The sequence below is a fragment of the Chlorocebus sabaeus genome, chromosome 2, assembly GCF_047675955.1.
Source record: "Chlorocebus sabaeus isolate Y175 chromosome 2, mChlSab1.0.hap1, whole genome shotgun sequence".
Classification (NCBI taxonomy): Eukaryota; Metazoa; Chordata; class Mammalia; order Primates; family Cercopithecidae; genus Chlorocebus; species Chlorocebus sabaeus.
The window spans coordinates 52,053,364-52,076,401 of NC_132905.1; the positions used below are offsets into that span (position 1 = coordinate 52,053,364).

Below are 23,038 nucleotides of genomic sequence, written 5' to 3' on the forward strand. Positions count from 1 at the left end.
GCTCACTGCAACCTCCGCCTCCCAGGTTCAAGTGATTCTCCTGCCTCAGCCTCCCAAGTAGCTGGGATTACAGGGGCACACCACCACGCCCAGCTAATTTTGTATATTTAATAGAGACGGGGTTTAACCATGTTAGTCAGGCTGATCTCAAACTTCTGACCTCTGGTGATCCACCCGCCTTGGCCTCCCTTCTCCCTTTTCTTTCTTCCAATAACCCTTCTGTTCACAGCTGTACTCTGCAATAGGCCCACTAGCTTCCCTCTGCTTTTCAAAACCTGTGTGATAAATCACCAGGCTTCTCTGAGGAGGGACTGGTAGCAGAGAGAATAGCTGTATCTGTCACCTGCTGTGCTGTGGTGGGCACTCTATGGCATTGATTAGTTACTGGAGTAGTAAAACTCTACCATTACATAGTAAGCAAAGTCTAAAAAATTCAGTCACAGGAAATTAAAGTCATGTTATTTTCAGGACCAAAATAATGATCAGGGCCAGCCTGTCCAGCCAGCCAGTGTAGAGTTCCTGGGTCCTGGCTGTATCATCAACATCTATCCTAGTGCCAGCAGTGGTTTGGTGGTTATCTGCTCAAGCTTAATTATCAGAATAGGGATCATTTCTGAATCCTGTGACTAGCTGGAATTTCTGAGACAGGTGGCAGTGATTTTAAGGATCTTGATTAATTGCTGTTTCTTTTGCTATCCTTGTCTGGGGAGATTGGCCTGAGTGGAATAAACAAAAACCAAGGATGTGGGATCTATCCTATGATGGAGATAAGATATCTAGCAGGGCCTTATATGAGAATAGGGACTATGTAGAGGACAGGAGCCAGTCATCACCACATCAGTCATATCCTAGATGAATTCATGTATCATGGAGGTTTAAGCTGTTTCCAACTAATAGATGCTTTTCTCATCAGTGGTTCTTAATCTTTTTTTTAAATGGGCCCCTCTGAGTTTGTGTTGTTTTTTCAACAGATTTCATATAGTTTGCAGATCTCCTGAAATCTTAGAACTCCGGTTGAAAAACGTGTTTTCACTAATTCATAATGTTAACTTTTTTTTTTTTTTTTTGAGATGGAGTTTTGGTCTTGTTGCCCAGGCTGGAGTGCAATGGCGTGATCTCAGCTCACTGCAACCTCTGCCTCCTGAGTAGCTGGGATTACAGGCCTCCTGATTCTCCTGCCTCAGCCTTCCTAAGTAGCTGGGATTACAGGCAACCGCCACCACGCCTGGCTAATTAGTTGTGTTTTTAGTAGAGATGGGGTTTCACCATGTTGGCCAGGCTGGTCTCGAACTCCTAACCTCAGGTGATCCACCTGCCTTGGCCTCCCAAAGTGGCAGGATTACAAGTGTGAGCCATCATGCCTGGCCCATAATGTTAACTTTTTTACCAGTACATTTTCTTAGTTTTTTTTCACCGTAATTAATTTATACACTGGTTAATTTTTACTGCCAGTAATGGAGTATCCTGTAGATAGCAGAGAATTGGGAGAAGGTACAAATTAATAGAAATGGTTCCCTTTTCACAAATAGAATACTATTTATTAATCATACCATTCATGTATTTGTTTTAATGTGTCTTAACTTCTAACTTACAGTTAAACATCCAGGTTAATAATATATATTCTTTAACAAGTTTGAGTTGACATTTCCACTTTTGTGTGTTATTTTTTCTTATTTGTTGGTGAAAGGTGGAAATCACTTGGGATGAGACTGATCATGAAAGAATTACAGTGCTCAACAGGAAGTTTAAAAAGGAAGAGCTTTTGGACATGGATTTTCAAGCCTACTTAGCTTCCTCTAGTGAAGACGAAGAGGAGATACAAGAGGAGCTACAAGGTATTGTTAATCTTTTAGTGACCATTAATGGACATAGGTCTTTGGCAGTAGCTTTACAGGGAAGGCCAAATTCTGTCTGCAAATATGCTCACATGCACAGTATTAGATATACCTGTAGATAGTGATTGATTTAAAAACAACATCTTTTCTTTGCCTGAATTTCTTTAACTATAAACATTTTGTTTAAAATCCCAACCTAACCAAGCATGGCCTTCTAGACTTGTCCTAATGCATGTGGTTGCACAGTTTCCTAGTAAACCAGTAAAACAATCTTTTAGGTACCGCCCCCCCCACCCATTTGCCTTTTTAAAAATAAGAGCATCATTTAGATTGATTAAATATTTTTACAGTCCATGTTTTCAACTAGTTAAAAAGTAGACTCTCTGTTTCTATAATTATTCCTTTGACTGCTTTTAAAGTTTTCTCTTTCTTTTTGTCTTTCTGCAATTTTACTATGGTAAGTATAAGAGTAGATTTCTTTTTGTTCATGGAGTTTGAGGTTTGTTGTTGGGTTTCATTTATTTGTGGAGTGGTATCTTTCTTCAGTTTTGGAATATTCTCAGCCATTATATTTTCAGATGTTTCTTTATCCTTTTAGGACATCAACTAAATACATGTTAGAGCTCATCATTATATCTTGCCTGTCTCTACTTTTATGTTTTTAATCTGTTGTTTCTGTACTGCATTCTGGATATTTTCTTCTGACCTATCTTCCAGATCACCAGTTGTCTTTTCAACAGTGTTAAATCTGCTGATAGACCTCTCCATTGAGTTCTTAATCTTGGTTGTTACATTTTTTACTTATGGAGGTTGTATTTGGCTACATTTCAAGTCAGAAACACCACTTTTTGTATTTTTTACTCATAGTCTCATAGTTTTAATATTTCATGTATTTTCAGGTTGGTGTCTCATTTTACAAGGTATTTCTCTCTTGTTTACTTGTGTGCCTAGTGAACTTTGTGTGTTACTTTGATATTTGAAGTTAGGGTATCTTTGATCAGAGAATAATTTACTTTGGTTGGTTTAGAACCACATTTCTCCAAATGTTAAGACTTAGGTTCTCTGGCTTCTGCAGGTGGTTAAAGTCTGTATAAGGGCTGGTTTACTTCAGATTGACCATATCCCTGGGAGTATATCCCTCTGGGTGGCTGCTTAATATCAAGGTACCAATTGAAATTCCCTCTTTTGTTTGGCCTTTAACTTTTGTCTTCTTGGTTCTGAAAGGCTGCTGAAACCACAGTTGAGTTTCATGGCTCTTTGTTCTGTGGATCAGGAAACAGGAAATGATCTCAGACCAAACAGGTCTTTAACCCTGGAGTCATCCCTCTAATATTCCCTTCTTGTTTTTGACATAGTAAGTCTTCTCTAACTTGACAGTTCTTTGAAACTTTTCTTTCTTTTTTTAACCTCTTTGAAGCTTTATAAAATATTTAATCCAGCTTAATTCCAACTTAATGTCTTCAATGAAAGAGTTAGTCTGAAGTACTTAGCTTGCTGTTAAGAAGTTCTCAAATTATCTTTATCTTTATTCAAGTTGTTTTTGTTTTTTGAGTACTGCTGTGTCACCCAGGCTGGAGTGTAGCGGTACATTCTGGGCTCACTGTAACCTCTTCCTCCTGGGTTCAAGTGATTCTCCTGGCTCAGCCTCCTGAGTAGCTGGGATTGCAGGTGCTTGCCATCATGCCTGGGTAATTTTTGTATTTTTAGTAGAGATGGGGTTTCACCATGTTGGCCAGGCTGGTCTCGAACTCCTGACCTCAAGCCATCAACCTGCCTCAGCTTCCCAAAGTGCTGGAATTATAGGCATGAGCCTCTGGTCCTGGCCTTTTTTTTTTTTTTTTTCTTTTAAATGCTTGAAACAATTAATGGTGTACAATTGACTCTTGAACAACATGGGTTTGAACTGTGTGGGTTCACTTATACATGGGTTTTCTTCTGCAATTGGCACCCGTGAAACTATAAGGCCAGCCCCTCTTCCTGCTCCTCCTTAGCCTACCCAGTGATGACAATGAGGATGAAGACCTTTACAATGATCCACTTCCATGTAATGCATAGGAAATATATTTCTCTTCCTTACGATTTTCTTAGTACTATTTTATTTTCTCTAGTTTATTATAAGAATACAGTGTATAATACGTATACAAAATATGTGTTAACTGACTGTATTATTTGTAAGGCTTCCACTGCACAGTAGACTATTAGTTAAGTTTTGGGAGAATCAAAAGATACATGTGGATTTTCTTTTTTTCTTTCTTTTTTTTTTTTTGAGATGGAGTCTCGCTCTGTCGCCCAGGCTGGAGTGCAGTGGCCGGATCTCAGCTCACTGCAAGCTCCGCCTCCCGGGTTTACACCATTCTCCTGCCTCAGCCTCCCGAGTAGCTGGGACTACAGGCACCCGCCACCTCGCCCAGCTATCTTTTTGTATTTTTTGGTAGAGACGGGGTTTCACTGTGTTAGCCAGGATGGTCTCGATCTCCTGACCTCGTGATCCGCCCGTCTCGGCCTCCCAAAGTGCTGGGATTACAGGCTTGAGCCACCGTACCCGGCCACATGTGGATTTTCTACTGTGCCTGGGGTTGGCGCCTCTAACCTCCATGTTGTTCAAGAATCAGCTGTACTTTTAAATGTATATGCTCTTTGCTTAAAATAGCTCACTTTGTGGAAATAAAGCCACAAAACTCTTTTTCCCTGTATTTGATCTGTCTCTGTTTGGAAATTGGTTGCCTGGTTGTAATTTCATGTCAACTTTTGGTTGATACTATTTGCCTAATACCTTCACATCTTCATTCTTCTTATCTAATAGAAGAATTCCCATTCATGAAAAATTGTAAGTAAGAGATTTAATGCTGACAGAAAGTGAAGAACCCATAAATGTTAAACGTAGATATAAGTATTTTAAATTAGCAAGAATGAATATTCTCTAATTTGTGGCTTAACATTTTTCATAGCTTTTTTGTTTTCCTTTTGTATATGTATTATTTTTATAGCCTAAATGTCAAATTAAATAAATCCTGAAATGTTTCTTTAGTATGACCATAGTGCAGTTAAACTTTGAGTTTCCGAGATCCCATGATTGGTCTATCACTGTTTCTTTTAGACTCCTGAAGACAGTGCTTCATTTTTCTAAGCTTTTCATAAAATACTATTCTTTAACAGTATGGAAAATCATGTTTAATCATTCTGGTTTCTTTGTTCAGACATCTCTTATTAATACAACCACATAATTGCTTAAGTATTTAATACTCTTTGAAAATGTGTATTTGCAATGGGAGTTAAGTTGGGCGCAAAGGGCCTCATATTTTTTTTAAGGCCTTAGTGGCAGATGCTTGTTAATTTTCTTTGGTGTTCCAAATAACTGGATGACCATTTTATTTTTTTATTGTTCACAGAACAGCTGAGTAATTTCTTCAACGATCCTCTGTGTCTTTTCTCCTCATAGATATGGAGAAAGACATAATGATTTATCAGTATTTCTTTTTTATTTGTATGCCTATGTGGGCATTTAGAACTTTTCTGAAAATTCTGAAAAGTTTTTCTTCACATCAGCTGTAAAATAAAGGAAAAAAGATAACTGTTTATGTACACTTGTGAAGATTGGATACAAGTTGTTCAAGTAGATTTCTGTTTTGGGAGAACCGAACTAAATTTTAAAATGACATTTTTGACATGAGGGCAGCTAATATTGTGAATAAATAAGCAATAATTTGTTAATACATTCTTGTTAAGAGCTTGGGCTCTGCTGGTTTCAATTCCTAACTTCACTGTACATAGGTTAGGTTTACTAAAGCCCCTATATCTTTCTTCCATAGCTGTGAAATGAGGCTCTAATAGTACCAGGCTTATGGTTGGAAAGACTGAAATTATGTACCTTCTATCTTGTATTTTTATTTCTGAAATCTTTAATAAATAGGCCGGGCACGGCGGCTCACACCTGTAATCCCAGCACTTTGGGAGGCCGAGGTGGGCGGATCATGAGGTCAGGAGATGGAGACCGTGCTGGCTAACACGGTGAAACCCCACTGTACTAAAAATACAAAACAATTAACCCGGCGTGGTGATGGATGCCTGTAGTCCTGCCTTCTCGGGAGGCTGAGGCAGGAGAATGGCGTGAACCTGGGAGGCGGAGCTTGCAATGAGCTGAGATTGCGCCACTGCACTCCAGTCTGGGCGACAGAGCGAGACTCCATCTCAAAAAAAAAAAAAGAAATTTAATAAATAATGGCTTTTTGTTTGAGATACACCAAGTTTTTTTAAAGCATATATTTTTCTTCTGTATTTTAATTGATTACAAATTTACTATAATCTCTAATTTTGTACTTCTCATAGATACATCAGCATATTTGAATGCCTTAAAGCTACTGAATATTTCTGATTATTGTTTATAAGAGAGCATAGCAGGGTGGCTTGCTGTTAGAATTATTATTTGTTCACTCCTGATATAGTATTAAGGCTTTCACAAACTAGTGTCCTTGAATTGGGAAAAAACAGAGCTACATGACTTACCCCACATTTTAGAGCTTCAGAATGTAAAATTTCAGTACTGGAAAAAAATCAGTTTAAAGTAAGCCATCAGAGACTTACCACTAAAATTTCAACCTGGAAGGAGCTTGCTTCTAATTATGTTTTCAGAAGTAAGCTTTTAATAGAAAGAAATACTTTGCCATTTGTTAATGTGTTCCTGATGTTTTATCCATTGAATTACGGGATACATGACAGAATTCCATCCAACATTATTATTGTGGCACAAAGCACAAACAGGAAAAAAATGAATTTCAGCTGTTTGAATGAAAATAAAAGTGTGACAGGATGGAAAGAATGTCCTGGACCATTTTTTATTTATTTTAAGAAAAAAAATATATATACATATAGAAATATTTACGTAACCAGTTTTTTCCATATCACCTTTTTAAGATGTAAGGACATTGATTGTATGAACTTGCTGAAAAAAGAAAAAATAAATGAATTTTAAAAATTAAAAAAGATAAAAGGACAATCTGTTGACACTGATGTTTCCCAGCTAAATGCTTAATAATGTCAGACATTTTTGGTGAGCAGTTAGCCATAGGTTATAGAGGAGAGGGACTTCATTATTCTGCTAGTAGAGTTTCCTTTACTTGAGACAGTCAGTTCAGTAAGTCTGTATGTTTTGCATTAAAACCCAGGTTTCTGATTTGTTTTTGATTTGGAGACTTGCAGTGGAAATGTAGAACAAACTTTTTGGTGTATTTTTTTCTTGGGTATTTGTTGCCTGTGAATTTTATACTGTTTCTTTGTATTTTAATTATTTTTGTAGAACTAGGAAGTGCAAATGTGAATATTTTTCCACACAGTGAAATTAATTGAAGTAACTCCTAATTCATTTTTATTCTTAATATATTAATGAGATCGTTGGAGTAAGCGTGCTTACTCAAAAATGGAAAGGTTCCAATATTCTTGGGTTTGGATTATAAACAACTGCCTTTATCTCTTCTCTTCAGTCTGAATAGCTGAATCTGCAAACCAAATTCATCCCAACAGTATTCAACCTACATTTATTCAGCATAACATTTTAAAGCCACTGTGCTGGATAGTGGAGGACATAAAGAGGGATAAAATGCCATCTTCATTATCTTGCAACTTACAGGAAAGAGAAGCCCAAAGATGTTATGTGACTGCAGAGTTATTGTCCAATATAAATTTTAATAAAAAGGGGGAATTCCCAAGCGTACTACTGTGACAGTGCAAATTTATATTGCAACTGATTTTTATTCTACATGAGACCCTAAGGTCTTTCATTTAATTTTCAGAAATTTAAGTCTGATTTTGATATCCTATGGTCTTAGCAGCATCTCTTAGAAGAGAGTGACCATAAGATCTGAAGACTAGAGTTAGAAGTGAATTGTTTCTGTGTATTAAGTGAAGTTTTCTTTTCATTAGGTGATGATGGAGTCAAGGTAGAAGAAGATGGGAAAACAAAGAAAAGTCAGAAGGATGATGAAGAACAAATTGCTAAATACAGGCAGCTCTTGCAGGTTATTCAAGAGAAAGAAAAGAAAGGCAAAGAAAATGACATGGAAATGGAAATTAAATGGGTTCCAGGTAAGAATTAGTTACTAAATGTTTTCTCTTTTTCCAATTTCAGTATGTTGACTACATTTTAAATATGAAGGAGCTGGAAAAGTTTTGGTGAGGACCTTAACATCGTATTTGCATACACCATATAACTAACTTAATGACTAGCATTTTAGACTGTTACCAGCTTATTCTTAATTGGTTTCTTTGATTTACTAACTATAAATTATTCCTATCCATTTATCAGAGTAGCGTTTTCTAGGTTTGAGCCTGTATTCTCAAGATATGGAAACTTGAATCCAGGCACCATGTATTCTAAAGTTATTACACTTCTTTTGAATATGTTTAATTCTTAAGTGACCTTTTCTTCCATAACCCCCACTAGTCCTTAATTCATGAGGTTTCCCTAACACAAAATATGTATTACATAGTCTTCCATCTTCAGTCTTGCTGCAAATAGTCAAAGAAATATAGCATAGTAGAGTAAAATAATAGTAATACAAAACTAATTACAACCATGTCAAAGCTAAACAAAGATAAAAGCTGGGATAAATGGGATCATTCTCTAGTAAACAGCAGTTGCCCCTCTTTCATGGTTTCACTTTCTGCAGTTTGTTACCCAGTATAGTGCAATAAGATACTTTGAAAGAGAAAGAGGGAAAGAGATTATATTCACATAACTTTTATTACAGTGTAATTGTTCTATTTTATTGTTGGTGTTGTTTATCTCTTACTGTGCCTAATTTATAAGTTAAACTTTATCATAGGTATAGATGTACAGGAAAAAACATACTATCTATAGGGTTCAGTACTATCCACGGTTTCAGACATTCACTATGGGTCATGGAATGTATCCTCCTCAGATAGTGGGGGACTACTGTACACATTTTTTTCAACAGTGCTGGGCAAATCAGCATGGACTTTTGCAGCCAATACTGTTTTTGTAGGTTACTGCTGTTTATATTATATATATGTATAACTTTTAAAACCAGATATATTTTTGGATAAGGATTCAGTTCTTTAGCCTGTATTAGTTTCTAGGAGAAAGAGTACTAACTAGTTGTAGGAATACCATTGCTTAAAACTTTAAAGTGTTCTGTTATCAATTCCATTTTTACAAGTAGCATGCTTTTGTAGTGGGAATAAAACATTTGTTTACATGGGTTTTTATTTGGGAAAAAATTAGTGTATTTTGATATTTGAGGATTGACTGACCGTTGTAGTAAATTTGCTAGGATGGACACTGGCTATTGTAGTAAATTTGCTAGGATGATCTGCTGCATATTCCTACAGGAATGAAGTGCTGTGTTGCAACCCATTTGTTTTAAATGTTTGGCTTTTGCAGGAAGTGGTGGTGAGAACAAATGAAGTTTACTGTTGTATCATATGACAAGTGGTTGGGAGAACTCAATTGATTTGACTTGGAGAGGAAAAGTCTAAAAAGTGATATTAACAGCTATTTTTAAATACTTGCAGAATATGTAAATGGAGACTTAATCTCTTTTATTACCTCACAGGTTAGCACTACTGCCACTGGATAAAAGTTGAAGGAAGGTAGATTTTAATGTAATAATATAAAGAGGAATTCTCTATGTTATTAGAATTATCTCACAAAAGAACCGAAGGCTGCTTTAAGGGGTTGAGCTCTCTGTGTCAGTAAATCTCCACAATAAGGCTACATAATCATGCCACTCAGAGATGTCTGTGAAGAAATATTTTACTTGAGTCCCTTGACTTTACAATTCCAAGAAATGTTGAATTCTGTCTTTTAAGTTGAATACATTGTAGTTTAATTCTAATCTTAGAATGAGCTTATTGAATATATTTTAATATGAACATTTTAAAATTGAAGTGTTCAGTTGTCTGTTTGAGAAAGCAGATCTAAAATAAACTGGATTGAGGTGTTCTATAGCAAATATTTCAAAAATATATAATGCCAGTTATAAGTTACAGGTATATGATATAGGTTCCCACACTAAGTGGACCACATCTAGATTGCATCTTTATTAACATAATTATGAGACTGGGCACAGTGGCTCACGCCTGTAATCCCAGCACTTTTGGAGGCCAAGGTGGGTGGATTACTTGAGCCTCAGATGTTCGAGACCAGCCTGAGTAGCATGGCAAAACCATTCCATCTCTACAAAAAAATACAAAAATTAGCCAGGTGTGGTGGCACACGCCTGTAGTCTCAGCTACTGCGGAGGCTGAGGTGGGAGGATCACCTGAGCTCACGGAGGTTGAGGCTGCAGTTAGCTGTGATCATGCTACTGCACTCCAGCCTAGGCAACAGAATGAGACCCTGTCTGAAACAAACAAACAAAACATAGTTATGTAGGGCAGATACCTAAAAGTGGTATTTACACCTGTTATCTGTAACTGGAAAGTTTAAGCAGTTCTTACGTTTCCTGGGATAAACCCCAACTTGGTTATGATACCTTATCTTTTTGTATATTCCTAGCTTAATTTAGTAATATTTTATTTAAAATATTTGTACTTGTGGCAAAGAGGAATATGATCTGTAGTTTTTCATTCTTGTATTGGTTTTTGGTATTAGGGTAATGTTGACCTTATGAAGTGAAAATGTAAAATGAAAGAGTATCTTCTATAATTCCACTATCCTAATTCAACCACTGGTTAAGAAGATTACAGTTTAATTTACCATTTCTTTGTTGTTGAATATTTTATTAGGTTACTAATCTTTCACTACAGTGGACCTACAACATTGAAAAAAAAAAAAACAGGACAGATCTCAAACCCTAAAATATCAAGCTTTTCTTAAATCTCTTCATTTTCATCAGCAGCCAAGTAACTGCTTGCTTTTTCAGGGCCTTTTAATTTTAAAAACTTTTAAAACAAAGGTGTGTTGTTCATCTCTTCCAGCCTAGAAATGTTTCCAAGCATGCCAGGACTAGTAGAGAACAACCAGGCCACAATGAGAAGCTGATACTAGCATTCAGGCTTAACTCACCAGTTAGTTACGTGACTTCCTTGCTCACACAGCAACTTTACATGTGCTGTAGATCAACCTGTGGTTCTCTCACAAGCTGTTAAAACTACCAGTGTCAAAACCTCAAATGTTAAATCTCAGATGCCAAGTATCTGGGATGTTATAAATAACCTATAACTTTTTCCATATTTTGAATTATTTTCTTAGGATAGTTTCCCAGAAATAGAATTACTAAGAAAGGGCAGAATACTTTTTGTGTCTTTAAGTTATTGCCAAATTGCTTTCTGAAAGTGTTGTACCAGCTTATAATACCTTCAACAATCAGTAAGAGTGTCAGTTTCACGGAATTATCATCAACAATGGGTATGTATTTTTTACTTTTAATTGAATAGGGGAAAATTGATATTTTAATGTATGATGAGTTTTCAAAAGTCTTAAACTGTAATATTTTGAAGGCCCGTAATGGGGTATTGGTACATGCACGCATGCACATACAAGTGTAAAGAGCTTTTCTGTGTTTTTTTTATATATATATATACACACACACACACACATATATCTACACACACACACACACACACGATCATTGAACAGTCTTTCTGTACCTCAGCTTATTCGTATGGAATTTGGAACTAATAATACCTTTTTTGCTTAGAGATACTTATAAACGTTATAAACTACAAAGTACTTTCATGACGTGTGTATTTCAGTGAATTTATGTCTTAAGAAATGTGTGTTTTTGGTAACAGTTACCTTGAACCTCAGGACTTTTTTGATGTTATACTTCAGTAAACCACAGAGGGTCAGTGTGAGATTACACCATATCATTCATTGATTCTGTAGCTTGAATCTCCAAAATATTAATCTCTTCAGGAAAATAAGTACTCTTAATCACTAACATTTGTTATGGTTTTGTTTGATTTTTCCAAAGAAATTCTAGTTGAGACCATTTAAACTTTCTACCTTTTCACATTGGGTTATACAGTATAGTACATGAGGAGTTTAATTTCTTTTAAGGGTAAGTGTTAAGGGAACTGATAACAGGTTCGTGGGTATAACAACTGGAATGAGCTACTCTTTCTATCAGTATTTTAGTTCCTATGGAAATGTGATAATACGATTTTATTAATTAGGATTATAAATAAGTAAAAATGTTGAATTATAAAATTTTTAAAGAAAGTTATTCTTAATTATTTTGATGTATGTGGAGCTATATTTCCTATCTCAATGCATTGCTAAAGGTATCCTGCCAACTTAACTAATGAGTAGATAAGGTGATGCATGTAATTAGCCAGTTGGGCCTTCATCAAGAAATGTACCTTGTTGGGGAATTTGTAATACATGTATAAATGAAGTGTAATCAGTTTTCTCTCTTTATATAATTTCCCCTGTATTAATAGTCTAGTTAATCTACATAATATTTTTTGTAGATAATGCAAGCTGAATATAAACTATATATGAAATTCCATCCAGAAATAAACAAATAATGTCATGTTTCTTTGTTTATAATCTTAAAATATTAAATATGATGCAAGTCCTGTTTTTCTTAGCTATCTCTGGCTTCATAGATACTAGTGAAATGGATAGCTGGTCTTTTTTCTACTCAGCGTTCTCCAGAACCCCAACTTCCCTTCGTTATTCCATCAAATACTTACTGAACACCTACTCTGTGCCAGGAATTATTCTATACACTGTGTGAACAAAACATAAAAATCCCTGTACTCACAGATCTTATAATCTCATGAAGGAGAGACCAAACAGGTGACAGATATATAAGAAACATATTTGACCAGGATCTAAAGGAATTAGAGGTCAGGGAGTGATCCTGGCCCAGGAAGACTGTGTGAGCAGAGGAAGTAGCAAAGGAGTATCCTTGAAGCTATACTTTGTCTCTTGTGTTTGAGGAATCCAAGGAGAACAGTGTGACTAGAGTGGAGGAGAGAAGTAACTGAGATCAGAGAGGTAGTTTGGAGCCAGACATGAAGACCTTGTAGGCCATTATAAAGACATGAATTTCTGTGACTGAGATGAGAAATCACTGGAGAGTTTTGAGCTCAGGATCAGTCAAATCTGACTTTTATGTTTAACAGGATCACTCTTGGTGCTATAGATAAGTAGATTAAAGGGGGGCAAGGACCAAATTGGGGAGATCAATCAAATGGCTGTTGGAGTAATTTTCAGATAATGAAGCTTGTGGATGGAACATGTTTGCAAGGGAGCATCAAGAATTCTTTTTTTTTTTTTCTATACATTGAGCTCAAGATGCCCATTGATACCTAAACAGACATGTCAAGGAATCAGTTGGGTATACAGTTAAGAATACAGGGCTAGTGGAGATATAAATTACAGAATCTTCATTGTATAAATCTCTGAAAGTGAATAAGAACAACCAGGTAGTGAGTATAGGTAAAAAAAAAAAAAAAAAAAGAAAAAGGAAGGTTCAAAAGCTGATCCTTGGAGCACTCTGGCATCTAGAGGTAGAAGACTTGAGCCTGGACCATTCCAAGCAGCTGGAGAGGCTATCAGAGAAGCAGGAGGAAATTCAGAATTGTGGGGCATTCAGCCTGCCAATAAAGTAGGCATTTCAGTGAGAATATGGGTCAATAAAATGCAGACTGAGAATGACCATTGGATTTAGCAGTGTGAAGCTCACTGATGATATTGAATGGTTTTTGTGGGATGATGGGGGATGAAAGTGAGTAGTGTGGTTTGAAGGAAGAATGGGAAGAGAGGAATTGGAGACAGTAAGTACAGGCAACTCTTTTACTAAAATATTTGATAGAAAGTTGCAGGCACCATGACACTTTAAAAAAAAAGCACTTCAAAATGTAACTTCCAAAAATTAAGACATGCTTCCATTATAAGCATGATGCCACTTTCACACCAAGGGAATTGTTAGTCTCAGATTACTAGAGAGATTAACTTATGCCTAGTGGTCCATTATTGGAATGCTAAGCATGTGGAAGTTACTTATATTCTACTGCTCAAGGTTTGATTGCAAAAATTCAAAAAATTGCAACCTCAGACATAAATGGGTTAAAATGAAAAGATTGGAGCTAGTGGTAGAAGAGTAAGATGCTTGGAAAGTAAGATTGTGGTGGGACTGCAACTTTGGGTAATCAATCACATGGTCTGTTTACAATCCTGGCAGTGAATTTCTAAGATGGGGTAGAGTGTAGAACCATAGGAGAGGAGGTCAGTGAACTGTGAGGCCAAAGGATCATCCGTGTGGATACTGAAGTCACCGAGAATTATGACAGGAGTATTGGAAAGAGTGGCAGTGAGCTAAAATTAAAATGAGGAGAGCAACTGTGGTCATTAGATACCTACATCAGCTTCTGGAGGAATTTACTTACAAAGAAGATATCTACAATAAGGAAGAGTGTAGTCTATCTGGTACAGCCTGAAAACATGATACTCAAGAGTGGAGGCATTGGGGAGGAGGGCCAGTCAGTGGATGGGAATTGGCAGTGAGTCACAGGGACAGTGGGAGAGAAAAATTCATCTCCTAAAAGAGAGAGAGGGGAAGCAGTGTCCTCAGAAGAGAGCTAAGTTTTAGTGAAACTCCAGTGAGCAGATAAATGGGTAAGGGGGCTTTTGTTAATAACTAATGACTGACTGACTGACTGATTAGTGAGTAGAATGGCTTTAGTCATTGAGGATGTTCAGCATTGTTTTGGGAGAAGGAATGATTTGGAAATTGTAAATTTCATGTGGTGGCAGATTTAAATATGAATAAAGGGATTTTGAGATTAGTTTTGATGGTCTTAAAGCTTTAATAGTGGTAGGGATGTGAATGTCATTGGGATATCTTGTCAGGAGCACACAGAGTTCTAGAATACTTACTCTTGGGAAGGAGGCATGGAAGCCAGAAAACTAGAGGTGCCCCTTACTGTCTCACGCTGGCAAGGACTTTTCTTACTGTCTCACACAGCAAGAGGAGTCCCTTTTTGACTCCTATTCCTTGGGCATGGAGTAGGGGTGTAGCTCTTCCTTTGTTCTGCTTTTCCCTCCTCCACTCTTCACAGTTGTAATTTCATTTTTATTCTGGTATCTGCTTTTTATCGTTTGTCCTGCTCCGCCACATTTATTTTATCTCCATTTCTCTGTTCAGTTGTTCCACTGAGTAGCTTAAACAGAGACATCAATGACATGCATATGTGGCCATTGTATTATTCATTCTTTTTATTTAGAAGTAAAAATGTTTTTGAATTAGTTGGGCATTCATTTTGTTAGGCAGCCCGGTTTCAATCATTTTAATTTTTAGACGTCTCAAAACCTGTTCACTGTTTAGTTTTGGCTCCTTTTCATTTATTGCCAATGTACTCATTATTTGAAATATATTCACAATTTTTTTTTTGGTCAGGACTTTTAAAATAACCAGATGTTTAAAATTTTGAATTGCGTATAGGAGAGGGCATTAAATGGAAAACCTGAACTTAAAATAAATAAGCTAAAAGAATTTGTAGTTTGCCTCAGATTTTGGTGGTGGGGAGGAAACCAGGTCACAGTGCACTCTTGTAACTTGTAAGAAGTCACAGAGCTAGTAAGTGGCTAGAATTTTAAAACCTAAGCGTGAGCGCCTTCTTTGAATCATCCAGTTAACAGATTGACTCTGAAGAGTTTGTAAGGCAATAAGCTATAACTTCATACTGTGCAAAAAAGATTGGAGTCATGTTTGAAATGTGTAATAAAAATGAGCAGCAGTTAGAGTTACCTAAAAATGATGCTAATACATTTCCTCCATATGATTGCTGCTTATTTTCTCAGTGCTTCTTGAATTATTTGGTAGACTGTTTTGTCTCTTAATAATATTGATTTATTTTTATTTTTTTATTTTATTTATTTATTTTTCGAGACCTTCCTCTGTCGCCCGGGCAGGAGTGCAGTGGCGCTATCTCGGCTCACTGCAACCTCCGCCCTCCGGGTTCAATTGGTTCTCCTGCCTCAGCCTCTGGAGTAGCTGGGACTACAGGTGTGGGCCACTATGCCCAGCTAATTTCTGTAGTTTTTATAGAGATGGGGTTTCACCATGTTTATTGGCCAGGATGGTCTCGATCTCTTGACCTTGTGATCCACCCGCCTCGGCCTCCCAAAGTGCTGGGATTACAGGCGTGAGCCACCACGCCCAGCCTTATTTTATTTTGTTTTATTTTTTGAGACAGAGTCTTGCTCTGTCGCCCAGGCTGGAGTGTAGTGGTGCAGTCTTGGCTCACTGCGAGCTCCGCCTCCTGGGTGCACGCCGTTCTCCTGCCTCAGCCTCCCGAGTAGCTGGGACTACAGGCGTGCGCCACTACGCCTGGCTAATTTTTGTATTTTTTTGTAGAGAGGAGATTTCACCATGTTGGTTGGCCAGGATGGTCTTGATCTCTTGGTCTTGTGATCTGCCCGCCTCGGCTTCCCAAAGTGCTGGGATTACAGGCATGAGCCACCACACCCTGCCGATTTGATTTTTAAAAAGAGACTTTCCAAGAAGCTTTTTAAAAAGATTTAATGCAAAAAGCAAGGATATTTTTATACTAGTAGTTTCAGAAAGTGCCATAATTGCAATGCCTTATGAAGTTTCAGGTTAATTGATCTGGTTCCCTCCCACATTCCCCCACAGGAATCCAGTTAAAATGTGTAAATCAGCAAGATCCTCTGGTTGCAAAGATCCAGGATGATTCTGTTAATATAGTCCTTCCCGCTGTTTGCATATGTAGCCACTGTTTCTAGACCATACTGTTAATACCTTTTTTTTTTTTATAACTATGCCTTAAACTTGCAGTCTGCCCCAAGTGAGCTCAAGAAAAGAAAACTTGTCACATGTATTGTTTTCCCATATCCCACAGCTATGCTGATTTGTTTGAAGTTGTGAATTCTTTGGTCTGGAAAGCAAAACTTTTGCTATTCTATTTGTGGTGGTCCTTCGTCATTCTATCTGTATTCTAACTGCCTGGCTAGTAAGCTGTCACTTTTCATTGCACGTGTTCCGTGTGTTATTTTGACAGAACTCAGTCATACTACTTGCTTTAACAGTTTCATTACTGCAAAAATGAAAAGTTGGGCCCTGATATTATGCTCTAGGTTCTTCATAAAGTTTTGCTAGATGGATAACATAGTAATCTTTTATTACATTTTCTCACAGATACGTTTTTGAGTATAGCATCTTCGTTTCTCTTCTCAAGTGTTATTTATTTATTTATCTTTTTAAGAGACAAGGTCTTGTTCTGTTGCCCAGGCTGAAATGCAGTGGTTCAGTCATGACTCATTGTTACCCGGAACACATGGGCTCAAGCGATCCTCCTACCTCAGCCTTCCAGACATCTAGGGCCACAAGTGTGTGCCACCATGTCTACCTAGTTCATTTTTTATTTTTTGTAGAGCTGGGCTCTTACTACGTTGCTCAGGCTGGCCCCAAAATCCTGGCCTCAAGCTCTTCTCCCTCCTTGACCTCCCAAAGCGCTGGAATTACAGGCATGAGCCACCATGCCCTGCTTTTTGAAAGTATTATATTAATTTGTTGTGCCAACTGGAGAACTTTCTGTCGTTTAACTTTTGAAAGCTCAGAAATACCGATAAAATTATACACAAAATAAAATCTAATTTCTACCATAGTTTCAGGTTTTGGAGCCAAGAAAAGGATAGGGCGTAAGTACTTTACTTTTTTGTTTGTTTGTTTTGAGAGGGAGTCTTGCTCTGTCGCCCAGGCTGGAGTGTAGTGGGGCTGTCTTGGCTCACTGCAACCTCTCCCTCCCGCATTCGAGCGATTCTCCTGCCGCAGCCTCCCGAGTAGCTAGTACTACAGGCACACGCCACCACACCCAGCTAATTTTTATTTATTTTTATTTTTTTTGTAGAGATGGGATTTTACCAAGTTAGCCAGGCTGGTCTCGTACTCCTGAACTCAGGTGATCCACCCACCTTGGCCATCCAAAGTGCTGGGATTACAGGCGTGAGCCACAGGGCCCAGCTTAGATAGGGCATAAGTAACTTTTCTGTAGATATTTGGTTTGATACAAAATTTAATCTCACTCTGGGACCATATTGCCATTTTGTGTCCTCTGAAAGATTTGCAACCTTTCTCAGTGTCTTTTCAGTTAGACTGTTGTAGACAGTTACTCACTGTATTCAATATGCAATGGTAATTTTTGGCATTGAGGTCTGTGGTGAAGCCAGTAAAACCTCCTGTGGCTTGAACTGGTGGCTGGGCAAACAATCTGCTGGTTTTATGTGGGAGTGAGAGGGTACTTTCCTTCCTCAATTTAATCTTCACTGAGGGTGGGTGGTGGGATAGCTGTCATCAAATAGCTATCAAAAGATATACCTGGCTGGGCATGGTGTCTCTGCCTGTAATCCCAGCACTTTGGGAGGACAAGGTGGGCAGATCACCTGAGGTCAGAAGTTAGAGACCAGACTGGCCAACATGGTGAAACCCCGTCTCTACTAAAAATACCAAAAATTAGCCAGGCATGGTGGCTCGTACCTATAGTCCGAGCTACTTGGGAGGCTGAGGCAGGAGAATCTCTTGAACCCCGGCAAGTGGAGGTTGCAGTGAGCCAAGATCATGCCACTGTACTCCAGCCTGGGTGACAGAGCAAGACCCATCTCAAAAAAAATTAAAAAATAAAAAACATAAAAAAGATATATCCTTAGCTCAGTCTACTCATTCAGTGACGTGGAAAACTTTTATCTGTAAAATTCTTTAGCATGACCTTGAAAACCTGACCCTGTGTGTGCCCAAAGATCAGTAACCACTGAGTTCCCATTGGTGTTTAGAATGATGTGCTTTCTTAGTAAATTGAAGCATACACTTTGGAGGTATATGCTTTCCTAATAATTTGGAGTCTGGGCTGGGTGCGGTGGCTCACACCTGTAATCCCAGCACTTTGGGAGGCCAAGGTGGGTGGATCACAACATGGTGAAACCCTGTCACTACAAAAATACAAAAAAAAAAAAAAAAAAAAATTAACCTGGCATGATGGCAGGTGCCTGTAATCCAAGCTACTCGGGAGGCTGAGGCGGGAGAATCGGTTGAACCCAGGAGGTGTAGGTTGCAGTGAGCCGAGATCATGCCGTTGCACTCCAACCTGGGCAACAGAGCAAGACTCCATCTCAAAAAAATAATCGCAAGTCTGTATCTGTAGGACTTAACCACACTTTTCCTAAGCATTGTCAGCTTAGAGTGTCATAAAACATATTTTATTTTAGGATCCCATTGCTGTAAACAGGGGAATTTTAAAAATTTAATTCTTAGATGCATAATTTTGATCCAGAAGAATTACATTTTAAAATATCCTTTGAGGGGCCGGGCGCGGTGGCTCACACCTGTAATCCCAGCACTTTGGGAGGCCGAGGTGGGCGGATCATGAGGTCAGGAGATCAAGACCATTGTGGCTAACATGGTGAAACCCTGTCTCTACTAAAAATACAAAAAAAATTAGCCGGGCATGGTGGCGGGCGCTGTAGTCCCAGCTACTTGCGAGGCGAGGCAGGAGAATGGCGTGAACCCGGGAGTGGAGGTTTCAGTGAGCCGAGATCACGCCACTGCACTCCAGCCTGGGGGACATAGCAAGACTCCGTCTCAAAAAAAAAAAAAAAAGATCCTTTGAGGGAGAAAGGGGAAGTTTGCACTTACTGGTTGCCTGTGCTGCATCAGGAACTATTCTGGATGCTTCACACACAATATTACATTAAGTTATTCAAGGTGGTTAGTACCCCATTTGCAGAAGAGAAAACTGAGGTATAGACTTGCTTAAGATCATAAAACTAGGAGACAGAAGAACTGTCACAGATTTTTAGTAGATTCTGTCATCAGAGAATTGATAAGAATAGAAATAGAGCTTTATAAGACAAGCTGTGGAAAATGCAGTCATACCCTGTATAACAACGTTTCAGTCAACAGTGGACTGCATATACAACAGTGGTCCCATAAGAGTTATAGTGCAGCTGAAAAGTTCCTATCAACTAGTGCTGTCATAATGTTTTTGCACAACACATTGCCTTTTTTATGTTTAGATACACAAATACTACTGTTGTGTTCCAGTTTCCTACAGCATTCAGTACGGTAACATGTTGTACAGGTTTGTAGCCTAGGAGATAGGTCATACCGTATAACCTAGATGTGTAATAAGCTATAACATCTAGGTTTGTGTAAGTGTACTCTATTATGATGTTCACACAATGATAGAAAGGTCTTAACATTAGTCTGGATGTGTAGTAAGCTATATACCACCTAGGTTTGTGTAAGTATGTTCTGTTTTAATGTTTGCACAACAATAAAAATGCCTAACACATTTCTCAGAAAGTGTTCCATCATTAGCTGACATGTGACTGTATTGAAGTCCTAAATTTTAATATTATTTTGATTCTCTATAACCCTCATTCTATATTTTCTCTCTCTCTCTCTTTTTTTTTTTTTTTTTGAGACAGAGTCTCGCTCTGTCATCAGGCTGCAGTGCAGTGGCACCATCTCGGTTCACTACAACCTCCACCTCCCAGGTTCAAGCGATTCTCCTGCCTCTGCCTCAGCCTCACGGGTAGCTGGGACTACAGGTGCCACGCCCATCTAATTTTTGTACTTTTAGTAGAGGCGAGGTTTCACCATGTTGGCCAGGATGGTCTGTCTCTGTCTCTTGACCTCGTGATCCGCCTGCCTCAGCCTCCCAAAATGCTGGGATTATGGGCATGAGGCACTGCGCCCTGCCCTTTTTTTTTTTTTTTTTTTTTTAATATACAACTCATTTTTCTCCGGTATACTCTTTCTAATATTGTGTAAAGGACACTGCCAGTGAAGTAGGCAGTTAATTACAAATACAAAAGTTGAAAGAGTAGGCCGCGCGCGGTGGATCAAGCCTGTAATCCCAGCACTTTGGGAGGCCGAGACGGGCAGATCACGAGGTCAGGAGATAGAGACCATCCTGGCTAACACTGAAACCCCGTCTCTACTAAAAAGTACAAAAAACTAGCCAGGCGAGTTGGCGGGTGCCTGTAGTCCCAGCTACTCGGGAGGCTGAGGCAGGAGAATGACGTAAACCCGGGAGGCGGAGCTTGCAGTGAGCTGAGATTGCGCCGCTGCACTCCAGCCTGGGTGACAGAGTGAGACGCCGTCTCAAAAAAAAAAAAAAAAGTTGAAATAGTAAACCTTGAAGGATTACTCTATTTCAAGGATTCCCAACCAGCCTACCACCAGTGGATGACAAATTAGCCACAATCTTGATCCCTTTCATCCTTAGGCCCACCAGAGCCCCTAGGCTGTTTTCTTCTCTGGTTGCTTCCTCCGTTTTCTCTGTCATGGTGTACAGACATTGTCATTGTGTCTACCATGTAGGAAAATGTTTGGGAAGGTACTGCTTTCTTAGTAGTTATTTGGAAAGTCTTTTTAAAAGTAGAGGAATTATGGTTAACTTACATAAACTCACTCTAATAAATGTGGAAGACAATATTTAGATTGCAACAAGAAAAATCGAGTTTGAATTTAGTTGTGACTGTTATAAATGTTCTTAAATATTTGAATGCTAGGGAAATTGAAGTGTTTATCATTTCCCTTTGTTTTTTATAACAAAGAAGTTTTTGAAATTGACTTAGAAATACTGTTTTGGTTGTACCCCAGCCTCAGTATATCCTTCTATATTCATAGCTTCTGTGGACAGGAAACTTCCAAGGAGGAAAATGATTAGGCACCCGAGTTTACAGGTGGATTTTTCAAATGCAATCTGTAGGGCCTGCTTATAATGAAATTTGGGATAGCATTAACAGTTTATTGTGATTACAGAGAGCATAGAGGCCTCGAAGTCAGAAAATTTAGGTTTAAGTTATCATTTTTGATGGGGATTAACTGACAAAGAGGCAGGTGAAAGCTGTTTAGCACACAGTTGTCAAAGGGTAAACATTCTTTTACTGTCTTTTTAAAAATGTTTATACTTCATTGTGAGGAAAAAGTCATAAATGCAATATATATGTATATATTTATATATTAAAATGTGTATTTACAGTTTAAAGAAAAATAAAATGGACTGGGCATGGTGTCTCACATTTGTAATCCCAACACTTTGGGAGGCCAAGGCAGGTAGATCACTTGAGGCCAAGAGTTCAAGACCAGCCTGGCCAACATGGTGAAACCCCCATCTCTAATAAAAATGCAGAAGTTAGCCAGGCATGGTGGTGTACACCTATAATCCCAGCCACTCAGGTGGCTGAGGCACAAGAATCTCTTGAGCCTGGAAGGCGGAGGTTGCAGTAATCTGAGATCATGCTACTACATTCCAGTCTGGGTGACAGAGCGAGACTCTGTCTCAAATAATAGTAATAAAAATAAAATGAACACATATAGCCAGAGACATTACCAGTGTCTGCAGTCCTCTGTGTGACTTCCCAGTTATGTGTTAATCATTCTTTTTCTTTTCTATGTAGTTTTACCACAGATACATCTATCCCTAAATAGTCTATATGTAGTTTTGTTAATTTTGAACTTTATAAAAGCATCCTCTGTGTATTCTTGTCATTTGCCTTTTCAAAACGTAAACATTCTGGGCCAGGTGTCGTGGCTCACGCTTATAATCCAGGCACTTTGGGAGGCTGAGGTGGGCAGATCACCTGAGGTCAGAAGTTCAAGACCGTCCTGGCCAGCATGGTGAAACTCCGTCTTTACTAAAAAAATACAAAAGTTAGCTGGGTTTGGTGGCAGACGCCAGTAATTCCAGCCACTTGGGAGGCTGAGGCAGGAGACCCGCTTGAAACTGGGAAGGGGAGGTTGCAGTGAGCCAAAATCGCACCATTACACTCCAGCCTGGGCCACAGAGCAAGACTCCATCTCTAAAAAATAAAAATAAAATTAAACATTCTGTTTTTGAGAGTTAGTCATATCCATATATGTGTATATGGTTCATTCATTTTCATGGCTACAGAGAATTCCATTGTATAACTATATCACAATGTATCTGTTCTATTGCTAGTTATTATACTTTATTTTGGTTATGAAACCATGCCTTTGTGAATATTCTTGGACTTACCATGAAGATATGCATGGAATTTCTTGGATATATGTAGAATTTCTTGGTTGTAACATGCTCATAATTACCTCTACTAGGTCATGCCAAAGTGTTTTCCCAAATGCTTGTGCCATCTTATACTCTCACCAGTAGCATGAGTTCCCATAGTTCTTTATCCTTACCTTTAACTGATATTATCAGACTTTTTCTTTTTTGCCATTTGAGTACGTAAG

At 38.3% G+C, this 23,038-nt stretch overlaps 1 protein-coding gene across 3 annotated transcripts in view; it reads left to right on the plus strand.

The window, feature by feature from the left end:
- Positions 1-23,038, plus strand: part of ESF1 (ESF1 nucleolar pre-rRNA processing protein homolog) — a 68,826-nt gene that overhangs the window by 16,013 nt on the left and 29,775 nt on the right. For all 3 annotated transcript variants that reach the window (XM_037984752.2, XM_073008417.1, XM_073008415.1), the window contains 2 exons: positions 1,688-1,835; positions 7,752-7,913. In XM_037984752.2, coding sequence (XP_037840680.2) covers positions 1,688-1,835; positions 7,752-7,913 — 310 coding nt within the window. The remainder of the gene's footprint in view (positions 1-1,687; positions 1,836-7,751; positions 7,914-23,038) is intronic.